Source organism: Salminus brasiliensis, chromosome 14, assembly GCF_030463535.1.
Source record: "Salminus brasiliensis chromosome 14, fSalBra1.hap2, whole genome shotgun sequence".
In the NCBI taxonomy this organism is placed as follows: Eukaryota; Metazoa; Chordata; class Actinopteri; order Characiformes; family Bryconidae; genus Salminus; species Salminus brasiliensis.
The window spans coordinates 6206080-6222320 of NC_132891.1; the positions used below are offsets into that span (position 1 = coordinate 6206080).

Genomic DNA, 16241 nt, shown 5'->3' on the forward strand with positions numbered 1-16241 from the left:
ATAGTATTTTAAAATGAGTATCTCAAAAATAATAATCAAATCTCACCTTAATGACAACATTCTAAAAGCAGTTAGAATATCAAAGTAATTTAGAGATTTTTAAAATAATGTATGTGTATTAATCTCAATTATTAGGCATCTAAAATGGTCATATCATTATTAGACTTATGTCTAATGATTTAGTATTTCAAAATAATAACCGCATTTTAGTAATTTAGCTAGCATCTTAGCCAATGAACAAAATAAATGTAAAAATGTTTTATTATTTTTTATATTTTTTTTTATATATAAAATGATACAGAAATATTTATTTGAAATTATGTATTAAATTATATTAAATATTACAAATATTTCTTTTTATAATTACAACTTGTTTCTTCAAAGTAATGAATTATTTAAAAATGACTTCAGTATCTCAAATAATGACCAAATATTGTTAACAGTAAAAATTGGCTTCCATATACGTACATAAATGATTACATTAGGAAGTCTTCTCCACCTGTGTTTGAACAATTGCTTTAGTCAGGACCACACAACCAGTGACATGAACTACCACCTGATCACTGCACATGAGGCGGGACTTGTCTGAATACAGGTGGAGGGAGGGGGTGAGTGACACTGTCATTTGCGCTCAATGGGTGCAAAAGTTAAGTTGTGAAAGTTGGCTTGCAGAAGTGTGTTGTAACGCGCTCGTCTGGGTGCTGGAAACATCCAGTTAACGTACAGTTGGTGCTGTTTTGTGAATTTGGCATCCAGTTGAAACCCAGCTGCTGCAGCAATGTCCAAGCAGGGTCAGCTCGTCCTGGAAAACTACATCGGTGGGAAGTTTGTGCCATGCAGCAAACACATAGACTCTTACGACCCTTCCATTGGAGAAGTTTACTGCAGAGTGCCGGACAGTGGAGCTGAGGAGGTGAGCAGGGGTGCACTTCTGGGTTTAGCTGAGCTTTAAGTACATGGGTTTAACTGCATTAGTGGTGCAACCAAGACACTTAACAAATCAACCATGCAAATGACTGGAGAACGCAGCATGAAGTGTATAGTGAAAAGAGTGGGTTGCTGTGGACCTCTGGCTTTGACCTGCATGGGCAGCAGGTGCACCTTTGCCCTTGCAGTTTTTACAGTGTCAACACAGGACTGATGATTAAATACCCGCCAGGTCCAAGGCTCAGAGTCCACTTTCAGCTTGTGTTGGTGTAACTAGTAACTATTTCTACTTTAATAAAGTATATTACACAATACTGTTACTGACAAGATATGTATAGTAAATCATATATAATACTGTGATTCTCAGTAGTCAGTGGTTTATATTTCGAGGTTGCAAAATCACTAAAATGTCAGTGACTCACGTTACATAATAGCCTGGCTTGTCTTTAGCATGTGAAGTTAGATTGAATAAATAAAATAAATGTCATTTTTGTGTTTTCTGACAAATTCCTGAAAAACACACACAGCTTATCTAGTTCCCGTAGAGAGGTACTGCCAATAGAATAGGACTCTCTGGAGCAGATAAACATGAACCTACTGGCACCATGTCTAATGGCAGGTGTGGGCTAACGGAGCAGTGGAAGAACTGTGTTGTCTGCAATGATGGTTGGTGCTCCATCCAATACTTTAGGGATGATGAGGTGGGGTGGAGATCATCCAACATCCTGATTTCACTAATGCTCTTGTTGCTTAATGCAACCAAATCCTCACAGCAATGCTCCTCCAAAATGTAGTAGAAGGCTGCCTTCTCTGGACAGTAAAAAGAAAGTTACTCTTACATTTCAGAAGAAACAATGAATGAGCAGGTGTCCCAATACTTTGGTCCATATATTCAAGTGGAAATGCTATACACATTTTAAACATGCAGTAAATTCAGTGCACTGTATTCTGTGCTGCATGCATAACAAACAAGGAGTGCTGAGTCACACAATAGGACCCAGGAGCCCACCTTTCCACAACCCAGTGTAATAGTTCACAATGTTTGGTTGAATAGTGTTTCGCAATAGTAGTTATGTCTTCTTCATCTTATAAATGTAGCCTCCAGCTGTGGTTCCCTGCCCTGGTGCTTGAGGGCATCCTCCACTGCTCATGTTAGTGTTTTCCTGCTCTAACACACTGGAAGGGCTTGTTAATTATCTGATTAGCTGAATCAGGTCTGTTGGGAGCAGGAAGAACACTGTAATGTTCAGGACAGGGGCCTACACTGGCCTACCGCATTCTCAACCCCATGCCCACACACTTTTGGGCTAGTTCGCCAGAGGTGGGTCAAACCCTTCTCCAGTAAAAGTGTTGACGTTTACATGAATAAAGCATATATGATCATAAAACTCGCTCCAGAAGAATCTCTTTGCTTGCAGGTGGAGGCTGCAGTGAAAGCAGCCAAAGAGGCGTTTCCTGGCTGGTCAGAGAAGAGTCCAGCAGAAAGGGCAAAGGTGCTGAATAAACTAGCTGACCTGATGGAGGCTCGCCTGGAGGAGTTTGCCCAGGCCGAGTCTAAAGACCAGGGTAAGTCTCGACATTCAGCCCTGTTCTACACACCTGAACAAGGTTACATTGTAAACCTTAATCATTCAAATAGATACACTATATAGACAAAAGTATTGGGACACCTACTCACCTACTGTTCCAGGGTATTAAAAATTGTTTATAATGCTTTTGTTGGAGTAACTGTCTCTACTGTCCAGAGAACCAGAAGGCTTTTTACTAGGGTTTGGTGGAGCATTGCTGTAAGGATCTGATTGCATTCAGCAACAAGAGCATTAGTGAGGTCAGGCTGTTGGATGATCATCTCCCCAACTCATCCCAAATGTTTTGGATGGAGCTCAATGCTGGGAAGCGTTATACCCCTCTAGCCCACACCTGGCACTAAGCAACATGGTGCCAGTAGGTTTTCTGCTCCAGAGAGTCCTATTCTATTGGCAGTAATTCTCTACAGGGACTAGACAAGCTGTGTGTGTGCACACTTTTTGGTGGGTTGGTGGATAATAAGCCAGTCAAACTAAATTATTATTGTTCAGTAATTACATGGAAAACAATGCAAACTGTCTGAGACTGGATAAGAGGGTCTGCCACAAGCCATTTATATGAATGAGTCATTGATTAAATTGTAGTGTATGAGTGAGTTAAGGAAAAAACACTTTCTCTCCGCCTGTTTCTCACCCAGGGAAGACGATGGCAGCCGCCCGAACCCTTGATATCCCCCGCGCCGTGTATAACTTCAGATACTTCGCCTCATCCGTCCTCTACCACACCACAGAGTGCAGCCAGATGGACCACATGGGCTGCGTCAGTTACACTGTCCGCTGCCCTGTGGGAGTGGGTAAGAATGTGTGCTGAGGAGAGTGCAGAGAGTGAGAAAGTCATATCTATATGTGATGTCGTCCAGCTGATAATAATAATAACACAACATAAAAAAATAGGGAGGGAGAAAAGCCTCTCTGTTATTGCCACTCTGGGCTGGAGCGCTGCTACTGCACTATGGAACTTTGGTGGTGTTCTCGTCTGAACTGCGCAACGATGCGTAAACCGAGTCGTGTTTGTGTAAATCCTGTACTTTTACTCTACTGCCTCAGTCCACATGCTTCTTTACCTTCAGAAGCCGCTTCTGTGTATCTCTTCTTCCCCCTCATGGACAGCTGTACACGTGCATTTGGTGACAAGCTGAGAGAATCGTTGTGAGGTCAGAGTGTTGTGTGACGTGTAACTGCTGTAGTCGTGCCTGTGCCTGTGTTTGAGTGTGTGTAAGGTAGAGAGAGAGAGAGAGAGAGTGTGTGCAGGACAGAGCATATACAGTAAACTACAGTAATACTAGAATGGTCTCTTTCTGTAGCTGGTCTGATCAGCCCCTGGAATCTGCCCTTGTACCTCCTCACCTGGAAGATTGCTCCAGCTGTTGCCATGGGCAACACAGTGGTGGCTAAGCCTAGTGAGATGACCTCAGTCACTGCCTGGATGATGTGTCAGCTACTGGAGGAGGCAGGTGAGGAGCATGTGTGTATTGTTATAAAAACTGAATTTAATGCAACTTCTAATAATTAGACATAAATAATAATCTTATTAATATGTAAACATATCATTATTATTATTGTTGGGTTGTATACTTTATTGTTGGTACTTGCTGGTAATGTTTAAAAAATATTATTAGTTTCTATTGCTGTAATAATGTCTTTCTCTCCCTGTGTGTGTGTGTGTGTGTGTGTGTGTGTGTGTGTGTGTGTGTGTGTCTTCAGGTTTCCCACCTGGTGTAGTGAACATTGTGTTTGGGACCGGTCCGCATGCGGGGGACGCTCTGGTGGCCCACCCTGATGTCCCACTAATTTCATTCACGGGCAGCACTGCCACAGCCAGAGCAATAACAGAGCGTAGCGCCCCCTACTGTAAGAAGCTCTCTCTGGAGCTTGGTGGTAAAAACCCTGCCATCGTGTTTGCCGATGCGGATCTGGAGCAGTGCATCAGCACCACCGTGCGCTCCAGCTTCGCCAACCAGGTGAGCATCTTCACTCAGCTAGTTAGCCAGTCAGCACGCTCATTCGTTCCAGGCAGCCAATCAGAGCCATTCGGTTCCCTTTTTTTACCAAAATGTACAGAATTGTATTTCTTTACAGTTCTTTATAATTCTTTACAGAAAATAGGGCTACTGTTTTTAGCTGTGCTTCATGTTTTTGTTAATGTTTATGGATAACGTGTATAGATAAGTCTATTAAGAGTAGAGCTGGGCAATATTTAAAGACATTTACGATATACAGCATTTATTACACTATTTTGTCATGTATATAAAATGCATAAACAGCGTAAAAAATTAACTGCCAAATACTATCCCATACTAAGTACCATGATTTTTACTTAAAATATGCTTCACTATTCTTTTAAATAGGACTGATTTCACTTTTTGTAATCACTGATGAAATCAACAATATACGCATAAAAGATAAGATAGATAAGATAATCCTTTATTAGTCCCACAGTGGGGACATTCTCAGTGTCACAGCAAAAAGGATAGCAAGACACTCAGATGCAAAAACGTAGATAAATTACCACTATATACACAATATAAATAATAGAAGTAAAAAAAGCAATAAAAACACATTGTTTACCGCAAGAACAAAATGTATTAAGAAATGATATTGTCATAATTGTTGATATTGTAATATTGCCCATATTGCCTTTAATTTCAGTTTGCATCGTTCAATTTGAGTTTTCTCGCTTCATGTGTCTTGGATCAACCATGTGCTAGCGGTCACTTTCCCAGTGCTTGTAGCATTGTGTGACGGGGGGGACCTAGCAGGTACACTGGCTGTATGTAAATTAGTAAATTGGAGGAAAAAAAATAAATGTGCAAAAAATGAGAAATTCATTAAAAATACTTTAAGCTTCCCACACCTTTACACTGTGGAATCTCTGAGACAGTGCTTTAACCCCTCCACACTTCAGGTGGGGAATATAATACTTGTTATTGTGATGAACATCAGATTTACATTTTCTGATGTCAGTGCTACCTCAAGAACACAGACTAACTGGGCGATTCATTACAAAGATCATGATTAGTCCTTTCTTACTGGATGCAGTGCAATTTGGAATAAAACTGATTGTATGAAGAGCAGTGATGTCAATCAATTAAAACGTTAATGGCAGTAATCGCATCAATATTCTGAGATTAATTCTAATTCTGTGATTAATTCTGATTCTCTCATTAAATGTGAGAGAGAGGGATGGGGTAAGAGAATAAGAGCTAGTTATGAGATGTAATCCATATTTCAGCATAAATGAAGTGTAATCTACCCTCAACAGCTCAACAGTAGTGACGCTGTGTTTACATCACTAAAATAAAAGCACTAATGCCACACTCAGCTCTGTAAAGCGAGGAACCTATGGGAGGAAGTTGGGGCCAAACTTGGAAAGATTCATTTGCGTTATAAAATGGTTAATGCGTTAAAGTTTGCAGATTAATTGTGTATGTTAATGTTGACAGCATTAATTAAGACTATAAATCATTCAGACTATTGTGATGTATGTTGTGTATTTTGAAACTGTACGTTTTGTGATGTTTGCTGTTTCGCTTTTTTTTTTGTCTTCCACCAAACCAATGTCCAGAGATCTCAATAGCACTATTGTAGAATTCTTTTGTTGGTTTATTTCAGTATTTATTTACTATAACTCAGTTTGACATTAGTGCATTGATGTCTTTCTCCACTAACTGTGAAACCCTAAAAGAAAATACAACAGTCAATTGTCTGTACAGTGTTTAGCCACATGGGGGCGCTGGTGTTCCACAGATTTCACATCTCCCTCCCCTCTGCTCACTCTGGCAGGGAGAGATCTGTCTGTGTACCAGCAGGATCTTTGTGGAGCGGAGTATTTACCCACAGTTCCTGGCAAGGTTTGTGGAAGTGGCTCGGCAATGGAAAACCGGCGTGCCCTCTGACCCCTGCAACAGCAACGGAGCTCTAGTGAGCAAGGAGCACCTGGAGAAGGTCAGATGAAGTTATTACAGTGTTATCACTGGTCTATTATCTATTAACTGTGTAATATGAGCTGAATATAACTGTCAATAGATCAATATGATGTGTATGATACTGGACATTACAGCTGCCCACTGCTGACATGATTGATAGGTTGCTGTCTTATCAGAAATCTCTTTGTTTTTGGAAAATGCTTACTGAATTGGTCCTACACTAAATTACTTGGTGTAAAATCTATATTCTCTATATTATTGCTTTTCCTCTTTGATGGACAGACGGAACAAAATTATGAGCTTTGCTTTTAATGGCTGGTTTACAGCATCAGTTTTTTAAGGTAGGGAATGATGGCTTGATAAAGCTAGCATCGTCTAGTGTTAGCTTTTAGCCTAGCATGGATCCCTGGCTTTCGCTTCATCGTGTGTTGAGTTTGAGCTCCTCTTCTTTGGACACTGGAACAAGGAAAGCCGTGGTCACGAGGCCTATTCTTCGGAAGTCGCCGCTGCTTTTTACAGTTTCACCAGCTTTGACTAGGGCTTATAGTTTATCCATATTTTGGGGGTGTAAATATAACCAGTCAGGACTGTGATGTAACAGTTTTGGAGTTTTAGAATTGGCCAATTTTCCAGCTCCAGTACCAAACTCTCATCATTCAACTTGATGTTTTATGTGACATACCAGTCACCTGGCTTGGATTCCCTTTTCAGGTCAGAGGCTACGTGGCACTGGCGAGGGCGGAGGGAGCCCAGGTACACTGTGGGGAGGGCGTCGACGCTCTTAACTTGCCTCCACGGAACGCAGGTGGTTACTTCATGCTGCCTACTGTCATCACTGGCGTCACCGACACCTCCCGAGTGATGCAAGAGGAGATATTCGGCCCGGTCACCTGCGTGACAGCCTTTGACCAAGAAGAGGAAGTCATAGCGCGGGCTAATGCTGTGCGCTACGGCCTTTCCGCCACGGTGTGGTCGCGGGATGTGGGGCGAGTGCACCGGGTTTCTAGGCGACTGCAGGCGGGGTTGGTGTGGACGAACTGCTGGCTGATTAGAGATTTAAACCTCCCATTCGGAGGCATGAAGTGTTCAGGGGTCGGGAGAGAGGGAGGGAAAGACTCGTATCACTTCTTCACCGAGGTCAAAACTATTACTGTCAAACACTGACTTACTGTGCACATACACTTACTGGCCGCCTTATTAGAAACACCTTTGCTGTAGTGCAGTTTGTCTTTGTCTGTCAGTTTCTTACTACAGAGCTGCCCTTAGGGGTTAGTTTTGGGTGGCATACCACTCTCAACCTAGCAGTGTTCAGAACCTGCTGGGTCCACCACCCCAAAAATATCTGGTCTACAGTGGCCCTGTATGATTCACCAGTGACGAATCGATTGGCAAATTAACATCAGTAGATGAGCGACAGTGATTAGCTGTCCACTTCTATTGTGGGCCTTTATTGGAACATTTATTGGAAATCTGAACTTTATAATTAAATGAAATTATACTTTCCCCTGATAAACAGTGAGGCCAAACGTCAGAATCTGTTCAGGTATCACTGCAAATGTTTTAAAATACTGCAGTTAAACTGTCTGTGTTTCAAATGTGAAAATCAGATTTTACATTTTTCTTTGAATTTGTTATATTCTTTCATTTTAACAAAGGTTACACATATAACTACAAATACAAGAACTAAACGAATGGTGTACAAGCTTCTGTGGTGTTTTATTTTTATTTTTTGCACTAACCAGAGTATGTGGTCAATATTCAAAAAAAAGTATTGAAAATAAATAAGACATCAAATCATACAACTGCATATTTACAGTGTATCAATACCTGCAACACTTACTATAAATAAATCATCCTATAACAAACACTATTTATACTTTTTTATACTATTTTAATAATTATATAATTAATATATATTAATATATATAAGATATATATAATTCCATTAATTGCCACTAATTTAATGACTATACAGTGCACTGCCACATGGGGGCACTTGTGTTCCATAGTTATTACATCTCTCCCCTCTGCTCCATGTGGCAGTAACAGATTTGCCTCTACCAGCACGATCTTTGTGGAGCGGAGTATTTACCCTCAGTTCCTGGCAAAGTTTGTAGAGGCGGCTCGGCAGTGGAAAACTGGCGTGCCCTCTGACCCCTCCTACAACAACGGAGCGCTAGTGAGCAAGTAGCACCTGGAGGAGGTCAGATAAAGCCATAATACAGTGTATCAGTTATCAGTGTGCTATCGTAGACTAATGTCAAGTTGTCCTCAGCAGGCCGGCTGGAATGTGATAAAATGCAATCTGTGATCTGGCCCTGTCATCTGCGGTGCCCTTTGACCAGGTACAGACAGACATAGCACAGGCTGATATTGTGCACTACGGCCTGGCAGCCACGCCGTGGTCGTGGGATGCGGAGGGAGTGCACTGAGCAAAGACTCGTATCACTTCTTCACAGAGGTATTAAAGCTATTACTGTCAAACACTGACTTACTGTGGGCTCATCTAAACACATGCACACCTTAGAACACCTCCACTTACACAATAAGGACAAAAGTATCGGGACACCTGCTTGTTCATTATTTCTTTGGAAATCAAAGCTTTTGTTGGAGTAACTGTCTCTACTGTCCAAGCTTTGTCCTCAACGCATCCCAAAAGTATTGGATGGAGCACCATCCATCATTCCAGAGAACACAGCTCCAATGCTCCACAGCTCAATGCTTTGGGCTGTGTATCACTCTAGCACACGCCTGACATAGGGTGTTGCCAATAGGTTCATGTTCATCAGCTCCAGAGAGTCCTATTCTATTGCCAGTACTACTCTACAGGAGACTGACTCACTAAGCTGTGTGTGCATTTGCACATCTATGTCAGCAGTAGATGCAACTTAAATTCATTAGAAGGAGTGTCCACAAACATTTGAACAAGTAGTGAAGCTCCACCTTGCTTGGTAATTAATGCAAAGTGTACTTCAGCCATTATCTGTCCCCTCAGTCAGTTTTTGATCACAGATCGGCCCTTAGGTGGATATTTCTGGGTGACCTTACTGCTACACAGTAGCACAGCTGTGTCTGATACACTCCTACCAGTGGTGCACACACTCATGAACACTACTATGCGGCACTCAGAAGAATACATCCCACAATGATTACCCGGGACACTGCTTTTTTGCTTTTGGCCAAAGTGTTGAATTTTCATGGTGGAGGTGTACATGTGGGGTGATGTGAGGCAAAATAGTCCCCAAAGAAACTTTTTTTAGACATACCACTATTTCACTTTTATCAACATTGCATAGTAAACTCAGAAAGCTTCTGTAGATTCCGACATTGTGATGCCTGGTTCCTTTCAGATTGGAAGATTGGTGGAATTCCCCTTTACAGTGAGTGGCCAATGAGTGGAAGGGACAAGGTAAAGTTTTTAATGATGTGGGAGGTGAATGCTCCCTCTAGGGTTGAGGAGTGAAATTCATTCCTCAACTCTTTTACAACACTGCAGCAAATCCGAATCAGGCCACAAGCGCCCCCTCATGGACAGCTAGGCACATGCATTTGTTGACGACCTGACATTAACTGACATTAAAAATCTTGCGCAGCTCCAACAAAGTTCCATAGTGCAGGAGCAGCGCTCCAGGCCATAGTGGGAATGACAGAGGCGCTGTTCTGCCTGTTAAAGTCAGTGGAGCATCAGCATGATTCTGAAGCTGCTGTTTTAAGGTAATAATGCTACATAATGTTGCTTTAACCTCAAAGAGGTGATCTATGTAGCAGTAAGTAATAAATAATATGCAGTTATGTTCTCTAATCTTCTAAGCTGCTTGATCCTAGTCTTGGAATCTTTGGACACAAGTCAGGAATACCCCCTTGATGGGGAACCACTCAATCACAGGGTACTATACGCACCCACATCTAGGGGGAATTTAGCATAGTCAATTAACTTGCTGTGGTTTTGGGGAGTGGGAGGTAGCCGCAGCACCCACTTGGACACACCAAACTCCACACTGATAGAGTGAGTATCAGTTTCACAATCTCAGGCTTCTGCTGATGTGTAGCACACAAACTTTCTGCAGCACCACTGAATGACTGTTCGGTGCCGCCCATCCATTTTTTTCATTTTCAAGCTTTATTTATTATTGTTAAAAGTCTGATCATTCAAACAGGTGTCTTGTATAATGTAAACCTTCATTCTCATGTTTGCTTTTTAACCTGAACTCATAAGATTGTGGTGTGTGGGACACTTTTGTAGTGCGAATGTAAATTTTCCCACCTGTTCTTCAAATTCCCTTAATATTTACTTTAGCTTTTTAAGATCTGCTTCATTCTCAGACACACACTCGTCTCATATAGCACTGGGATTAGATCAACACACTATCATTTTCCCATGGCCTTGATGCGCACTTGGAGTGTGTGGTCAAAGTTTTGCTGGGTGTGGGAAGTGAATTTTGTGAGCGCACACACACACACCGCATTCTGCAAAAAAGCCCACGGCTGTCCTGTGCTTTGTTGTTACAGAATGTTCTGTGTGTGAATCAGCCCCCAAGCTGTCGCACCACTGTTCCCCTCGCTCTGTCCACACAACAGTCTAACTCGCCACATCGCATTACACACCACTTCAGCTTACAAGCTCCACAAACTGCATCTCACTGCACTCTTAGAAATAAGGGTGCTACCAAGGTTCTTTGAGCCATGCAACAGAAGATCCACTTTCGGTTCCAAAAAGAACCACGGGCCTTTGGAGTGTGTGTGTGTGTGTGTATGTATGTATGTACGTATGTAGGTATCTATATATATATATATATATATATATATATATCTTTTTAAGAGTGATGAGGAGTGAAAGCACCATCTACCCACCCCAAGAGAGCATGGCCAATTGTGCCCTTTCTGAGTCTGGCTGCTTGCAGCAGCCAGGCCATAGTGTTGGCTGTATAGCAGATCTGACCATTCGAGACATGGACTCCACAAGACCACTGAATTTGTCCTGTGGTATCTGGCACCAAGACATCAGCAGCAGATCCTTTAAGCGCTGTAAGTTGTGAGGTGAGCCCCCTGGTTCACTGGTTGTCATTTCTTGGAGCACTTTTGGTTGCTACTGACCACTGCATACCAGAAAACCTCACAAGGTTCTGACCTAGATCCTTGTGCTTGCCAATTATTCCTGCTTTAAACAACACAACCCCTTCACCTTCATCTTCAAGAACTGACTGTTCACTTACTGTAAAGCTATGCTCCAGTTCTTTCCTACCTAATCTGCCTCAAACTGCTGCGCCTCTAGTTTATGATCAGTTACCAGAAGCGATCATTTCCTGTACAGAAACCCTGTTGTCTCAATAATTACTTATAATAAAAGCCAGAAGGCCAGTGTGTCAGCATCTGCCCTTTGACTTTATTATTTATGAGTTTGGAGTCAACTCATTTTTGGTGGTTACACAGTAACCAGGAAATGTACTGAAATGATTGTTTGTGGAAATCAACCATATGCTCACTAACTTTACTATGAAAATAGTGAACTTTACTGTGACCTGACTATGGAAACATGTGCCTCCAGAAGCCTGTGTGAGGTGTGGTGGATTGGCACAATGCAGGGAGAGTGAATATTGTGTTAATGAATGAAGGATTGTAGTGTCGGGGTGGAATGCTGCTTTTAAGAAAGCGAAAAAAAACAACATTAAAGGAAACGCGCAAATGTGGTCAGTCACGTCCCCCATCGTTCAATCAAAACACTCAGAGGCCCACTGCCTCCCCACCCAGCTCAGAGTCCTTTATTTTGACTTGATTGTAGTCAATGCCTTTGCCATTCCAAACACACACACACAATCTACTCAGAGCTGTATTATTTATTAATATTTTTACTGCTTTCTATATTTTGGAACCACATTAAAGACAAGTTATCAGATTAAAAAAACTTAATTTATTTTGCACAGTTATATTTACATGTGATCAGAAAAAAACAAACATATAATTACCATATCTTTGACCAGCGTTGTCCAAACCTTTGCAGATGACTGTGTCTGGTTTCCGTCAGTTTGCAAAAAAACCAAACAGCCTTCAGCTATCTACCCCAAAGTACTTCAATCGTTCCTTCCACCTTTAAGCTTCATCATCAGCAGAGGGTGTTCATATACTTTACACTCGAAAATATTTCTTTTGAGGCTATTGTGGCACCACTGTATGCAAGTATGATGCCTACAGTGTAAAAGATGCCTGCGGATGCCTACAGATGTAACATGGGTAACAGTTTGCCAGAGTTCCCTTTTAAAACATGATAAAACTAGCTAGCTGGTTAGCATTGCGGTGAGTTATGGGGGAGAGGGAGGGCCTTCCTACACACCTGACCAAATTATGCTTACTTGGTCTTCGGCCCATGTGTGGCTGCAGCATCACTCTGAATCAGACTTACAATCTCCTGTCAATAGAGGCCACACTTAGACAGTCATGCCACTCAGGAGCCTGGTTTATTATCTTTATTTTATAAATCAATTAAGTATCAAATGAGTAACGATTTCCTTTCTTCTTCTTTTTTCCTCAGAAATGAATACCGTAATTTACTAAGCATGGGCCTAAGCCTTACATGACATGCATTCAGTCGTGTGTGTGCCAACGTTTGTCCGTGACTGTACAAACGCACACTTGTTAGAAAGTCAGGGCTATTTCCCTTGGCTGAAGACCTGCTCCTGCTCCTATGTGCACTACAGGCTCGCGTGCCGAAGCTGTGCGCGAGAGCTCCGTTATCACAGCTGGACGTGCAGAACGGGGCCTAGTTGATTGGAAGCTGAGTCAGCGCCCTACTACCGGAAACCCCTCAGCCCAGGCCTAGGGTATCAGCACGGCTTGTCAGCCTTTTCCCACTTCCAATTCACTAAAGTGTCCTCGTTCTGGCTCTGCTCTGAACACAATAGGTACACTGCAGAGGAAAGTAATAGAGGAAATGAAAGTCAGGATAAAGATGCCTCTTTGGAGTCACGCTACAGTATCAGCAACCGCATGGGCAGGTCTGTTTGAGAAGTCAACACAGATTGAGGCTAAGCAGGCAAGGACTTGTGACTGGTGGACTGGTGATGCAGTTAGCACAATTCTATGAATACAATGCTAGATGCATTAGCCTTGTAGCTCCAGTTCAAAACAGAAGAAGAAAACCTAAAACCTTTAACCATCTTAAATCTAGTCAATATACACTATATGGGCAAAGTTATTGAGACATCTTTCATTGTCGCTTCTAATATCAAGGGTATTAAAAGAGCTTATTTTATGTTTTAAATGTATTGCTGCTTTTGTTGGAGTAACTGTCTCTACTGTCCAGGGAAGAAGGCTTTCTACAAGATTTTGGAGCATTACTGCATTCAGCTACAAGAGCATCTCATCCCCAACCTATCCCAAAGCTCAGTGCTGGGGGGCTTTATACCCATCTAGCTCACACCTGGCATTAGGCAGCATGGTGCCAATAGGTTCATGTTTATCTGCTTCTAAAAGTCCTATTCTATTGGCAACACTTCTCTACATAGACTGGATAAGCTGTGTGTGAATGTGTATGTATTTGCAAATCTGTATCAGCAATGGGTGCAACTAAATAACTGATTGCATTCATTAGAAGAGGTGTCCACAAATATTTGGACATATAGTGTATCAAGACATAATGCAGATAATGTTCGTCAAGAAACATTTTTAAAAGCTCCTCCCACCTTCAATATGCATCATCAGAAGGAGTGTTTACTAGTCTTTAAACATTTGCATAACTTCCAGGGTCGCTTTTTCTTTCACAATTTTTGACCAAACCGATGAACAAGGGAAGCCTTTTTCATAGACCCCGCCCCCACCATCTTTACCAAGAGTGCCAATAATTCTGTAGGACACCGAAAAGCTGTGCATGTGTATTTTAATTAGGACCTAAAGTATTAAAATAAGTATAATTTATAAATAAATATAAAAATAGTAAAATAGTACTAAAGCAAAGGAAAAGGTTTCAGGCTCCTGCAAGGCCTCGGTATTGTACATAGTCCAGCTACATTACATGATGCACGCAAGCTATACACCATGATACACTCTTTACACATGTATGACCTGGGGACGGAATAATGGCTTCACAAGCGTAGCAATGGAAACAGGTGTGTGTGGGTGTGTGTGAGCAAATATAGCGTGAGAATGGGACAGCAGGTCAGCGTTAGCCTGCTCTAGTGCTGCTCTGTGGGGCTCTGCAGGGTGGAGGGAGGACTAATGGCCAAAGTGGCAGATCGCTGACTCCTGTGAAAAAGCTCTCAGACTATCCAGGTTAAACAAACCCAGAGAAAGAAAAGCCAGAAAGAGAGAGAGAGGGAAATGAATGGAGGGTATGAGCTCTGCCCTCATTCTTTCCCTTTTTCTTGTCTGTATGGCCTGGGAAGTACATGGTGGAAGATCACGTAGCCAGTGTAACTTTTTGCAGTGAAGGGCAGGGCCTAATGTGTGTGTGTGTGTGTGCCAACGGCACCCAGCCCATCCGCTCGCCGTGCAGAGAGTGGAGAGTACATGGGGCCTCCAAGTGCCTTGATCTGTACCTCTTCTAAGCAGTGCAGTGTGAAGACTTAAATGATTCCCTTTATGTCCAAATGTTTGTGGACACCCCTTCTAATGAATGTATTCAGCTTCTTTAAGTGGCACCCATTGCTGACAAAGATGTGCAAATGCACACACACAGCTTGTCTAGTCCTTGGAGAGAAGTACTGCCAATAGAATAGGACTCTCAGGAGCAGATAGACATGAACCTATTGGCTCCATGCTTTCTAATATCAGGCGTGGGCTGGAGGGGAATAAAGCCCCCAGCATTGAGCTGTGGAGCAGTGAAGGGACTGTGTTCTCTGGAATGATGGTCGGTGATTTATGCAATACTTTTGAGTATGGGGTTGGGGATGAGGTGACCTCACTAACACTCTTGTCACTGAATGTAGTCAAATCCTCACCGCAATGCTCCAAAATTGAATAGATGTCAGGGGTAGATATTGACTCTCTGTCATGTCTTGTCCTGATATGTCTATGATGAGGGGTCCTAATTTGGTCATCTGGTCCTTATTTGGGTCACAGCACTGGGATAAGCACACACAGGCACGGTTATTATGTAAGGTAAGGGTTCAAACTAACTTGATATGGCCAGGGAGGGGGTGAGGCATTTGCTTTGAATGTGTGTATAAATGTATGTGTGTGTGTTTGTCCTGGACTGAGTTTTTTCACACTGGTATTAGGCTTATGTGACCCAGATGGTCTCTCCTAATGCGAAAACACACATCTATGTCCTTCCACAACTGGAACTCTAAATGTCTAAATAATATTAAAAATGTAAGCATTTATTTATGAATTTATATTCAGTACAGTTGCGTTGCTGCTGTGGTGTCTTCAAGCTGACTGACATTGTATGTGCAATGAGTGTTTCTAGATTAGACTGCTGGTCATTTCTATGATTGGCATGGAGCTAGTCAAGTTAAGTGTAGACCACATGATTCATTATCTGGATTTTGGTGCTTGCATGTAGGTGAGTGGAAACTATACATAGCAAATACAGCAACTATTGAGCAAACCGTTTATGTCACAGCTCACATGGGTGGAACGTAGACTAGGTGGGTTCCAGGTGGTCATAGGCTCTGAGTAGGGTTGTACATGCGGTTTTACTGGGACCCAGTTGGGCTTCCCAAATGAGCCCCATTGTTACAGCCCACCTTAATCCCACATGCGTACCAGTTATGGCCTGTAGGCAGTGTATATCCCAGATGAGGCCCATGTTTAACCTTTCCTGGTCCTATCACTGACCCTGCTGGACCCAATGTGGAACCCAAGAACA

General features: G+C 42.3%; 1 protein-coding gene across 3 annotated transcripts; it reads left to right on the plus strand.

The window, feature by feature from the left end:
• The first annotated feature begins 652 nt into the window (after positions 1–652).
• Positions 653–7954, plus strand: aldh8a1 (aldehyde dehydrogenase 8 family, member A1). Of its 3 annotated transcripts, XM_072697154.1 has the most exons (7): positions 653–913; positions 2346–2493; positions 3152–3307; positions 3818–3967; positions 4218–4474; positions 6297–6458; positions 7151–7954. In XM_072697154.1, exons 1-7 carry the CDS (start codon positions 779–781, stop codon positions 7601–7603), a joined length of 1461 nt encoding a protein of 486 aa, XP_072553255.1. In that variant the 5' UTR covers positions 653–778; the 3' UTR covers positions 7604–7954. The 3 variants fall into 3 exon arrangements, with proteins under 3 accessions (XP_072553255.1, XP_072553258.1, XP_072553257.1); XM_072697157.1 differs by lacking the exon at positions 6297–6458; XM_072697156.1 differs by lacking the exon at positions 3818–3967.
• The last annotated feature ends 8287 nt before the right edge of the window (positions 7955–16241 follow it).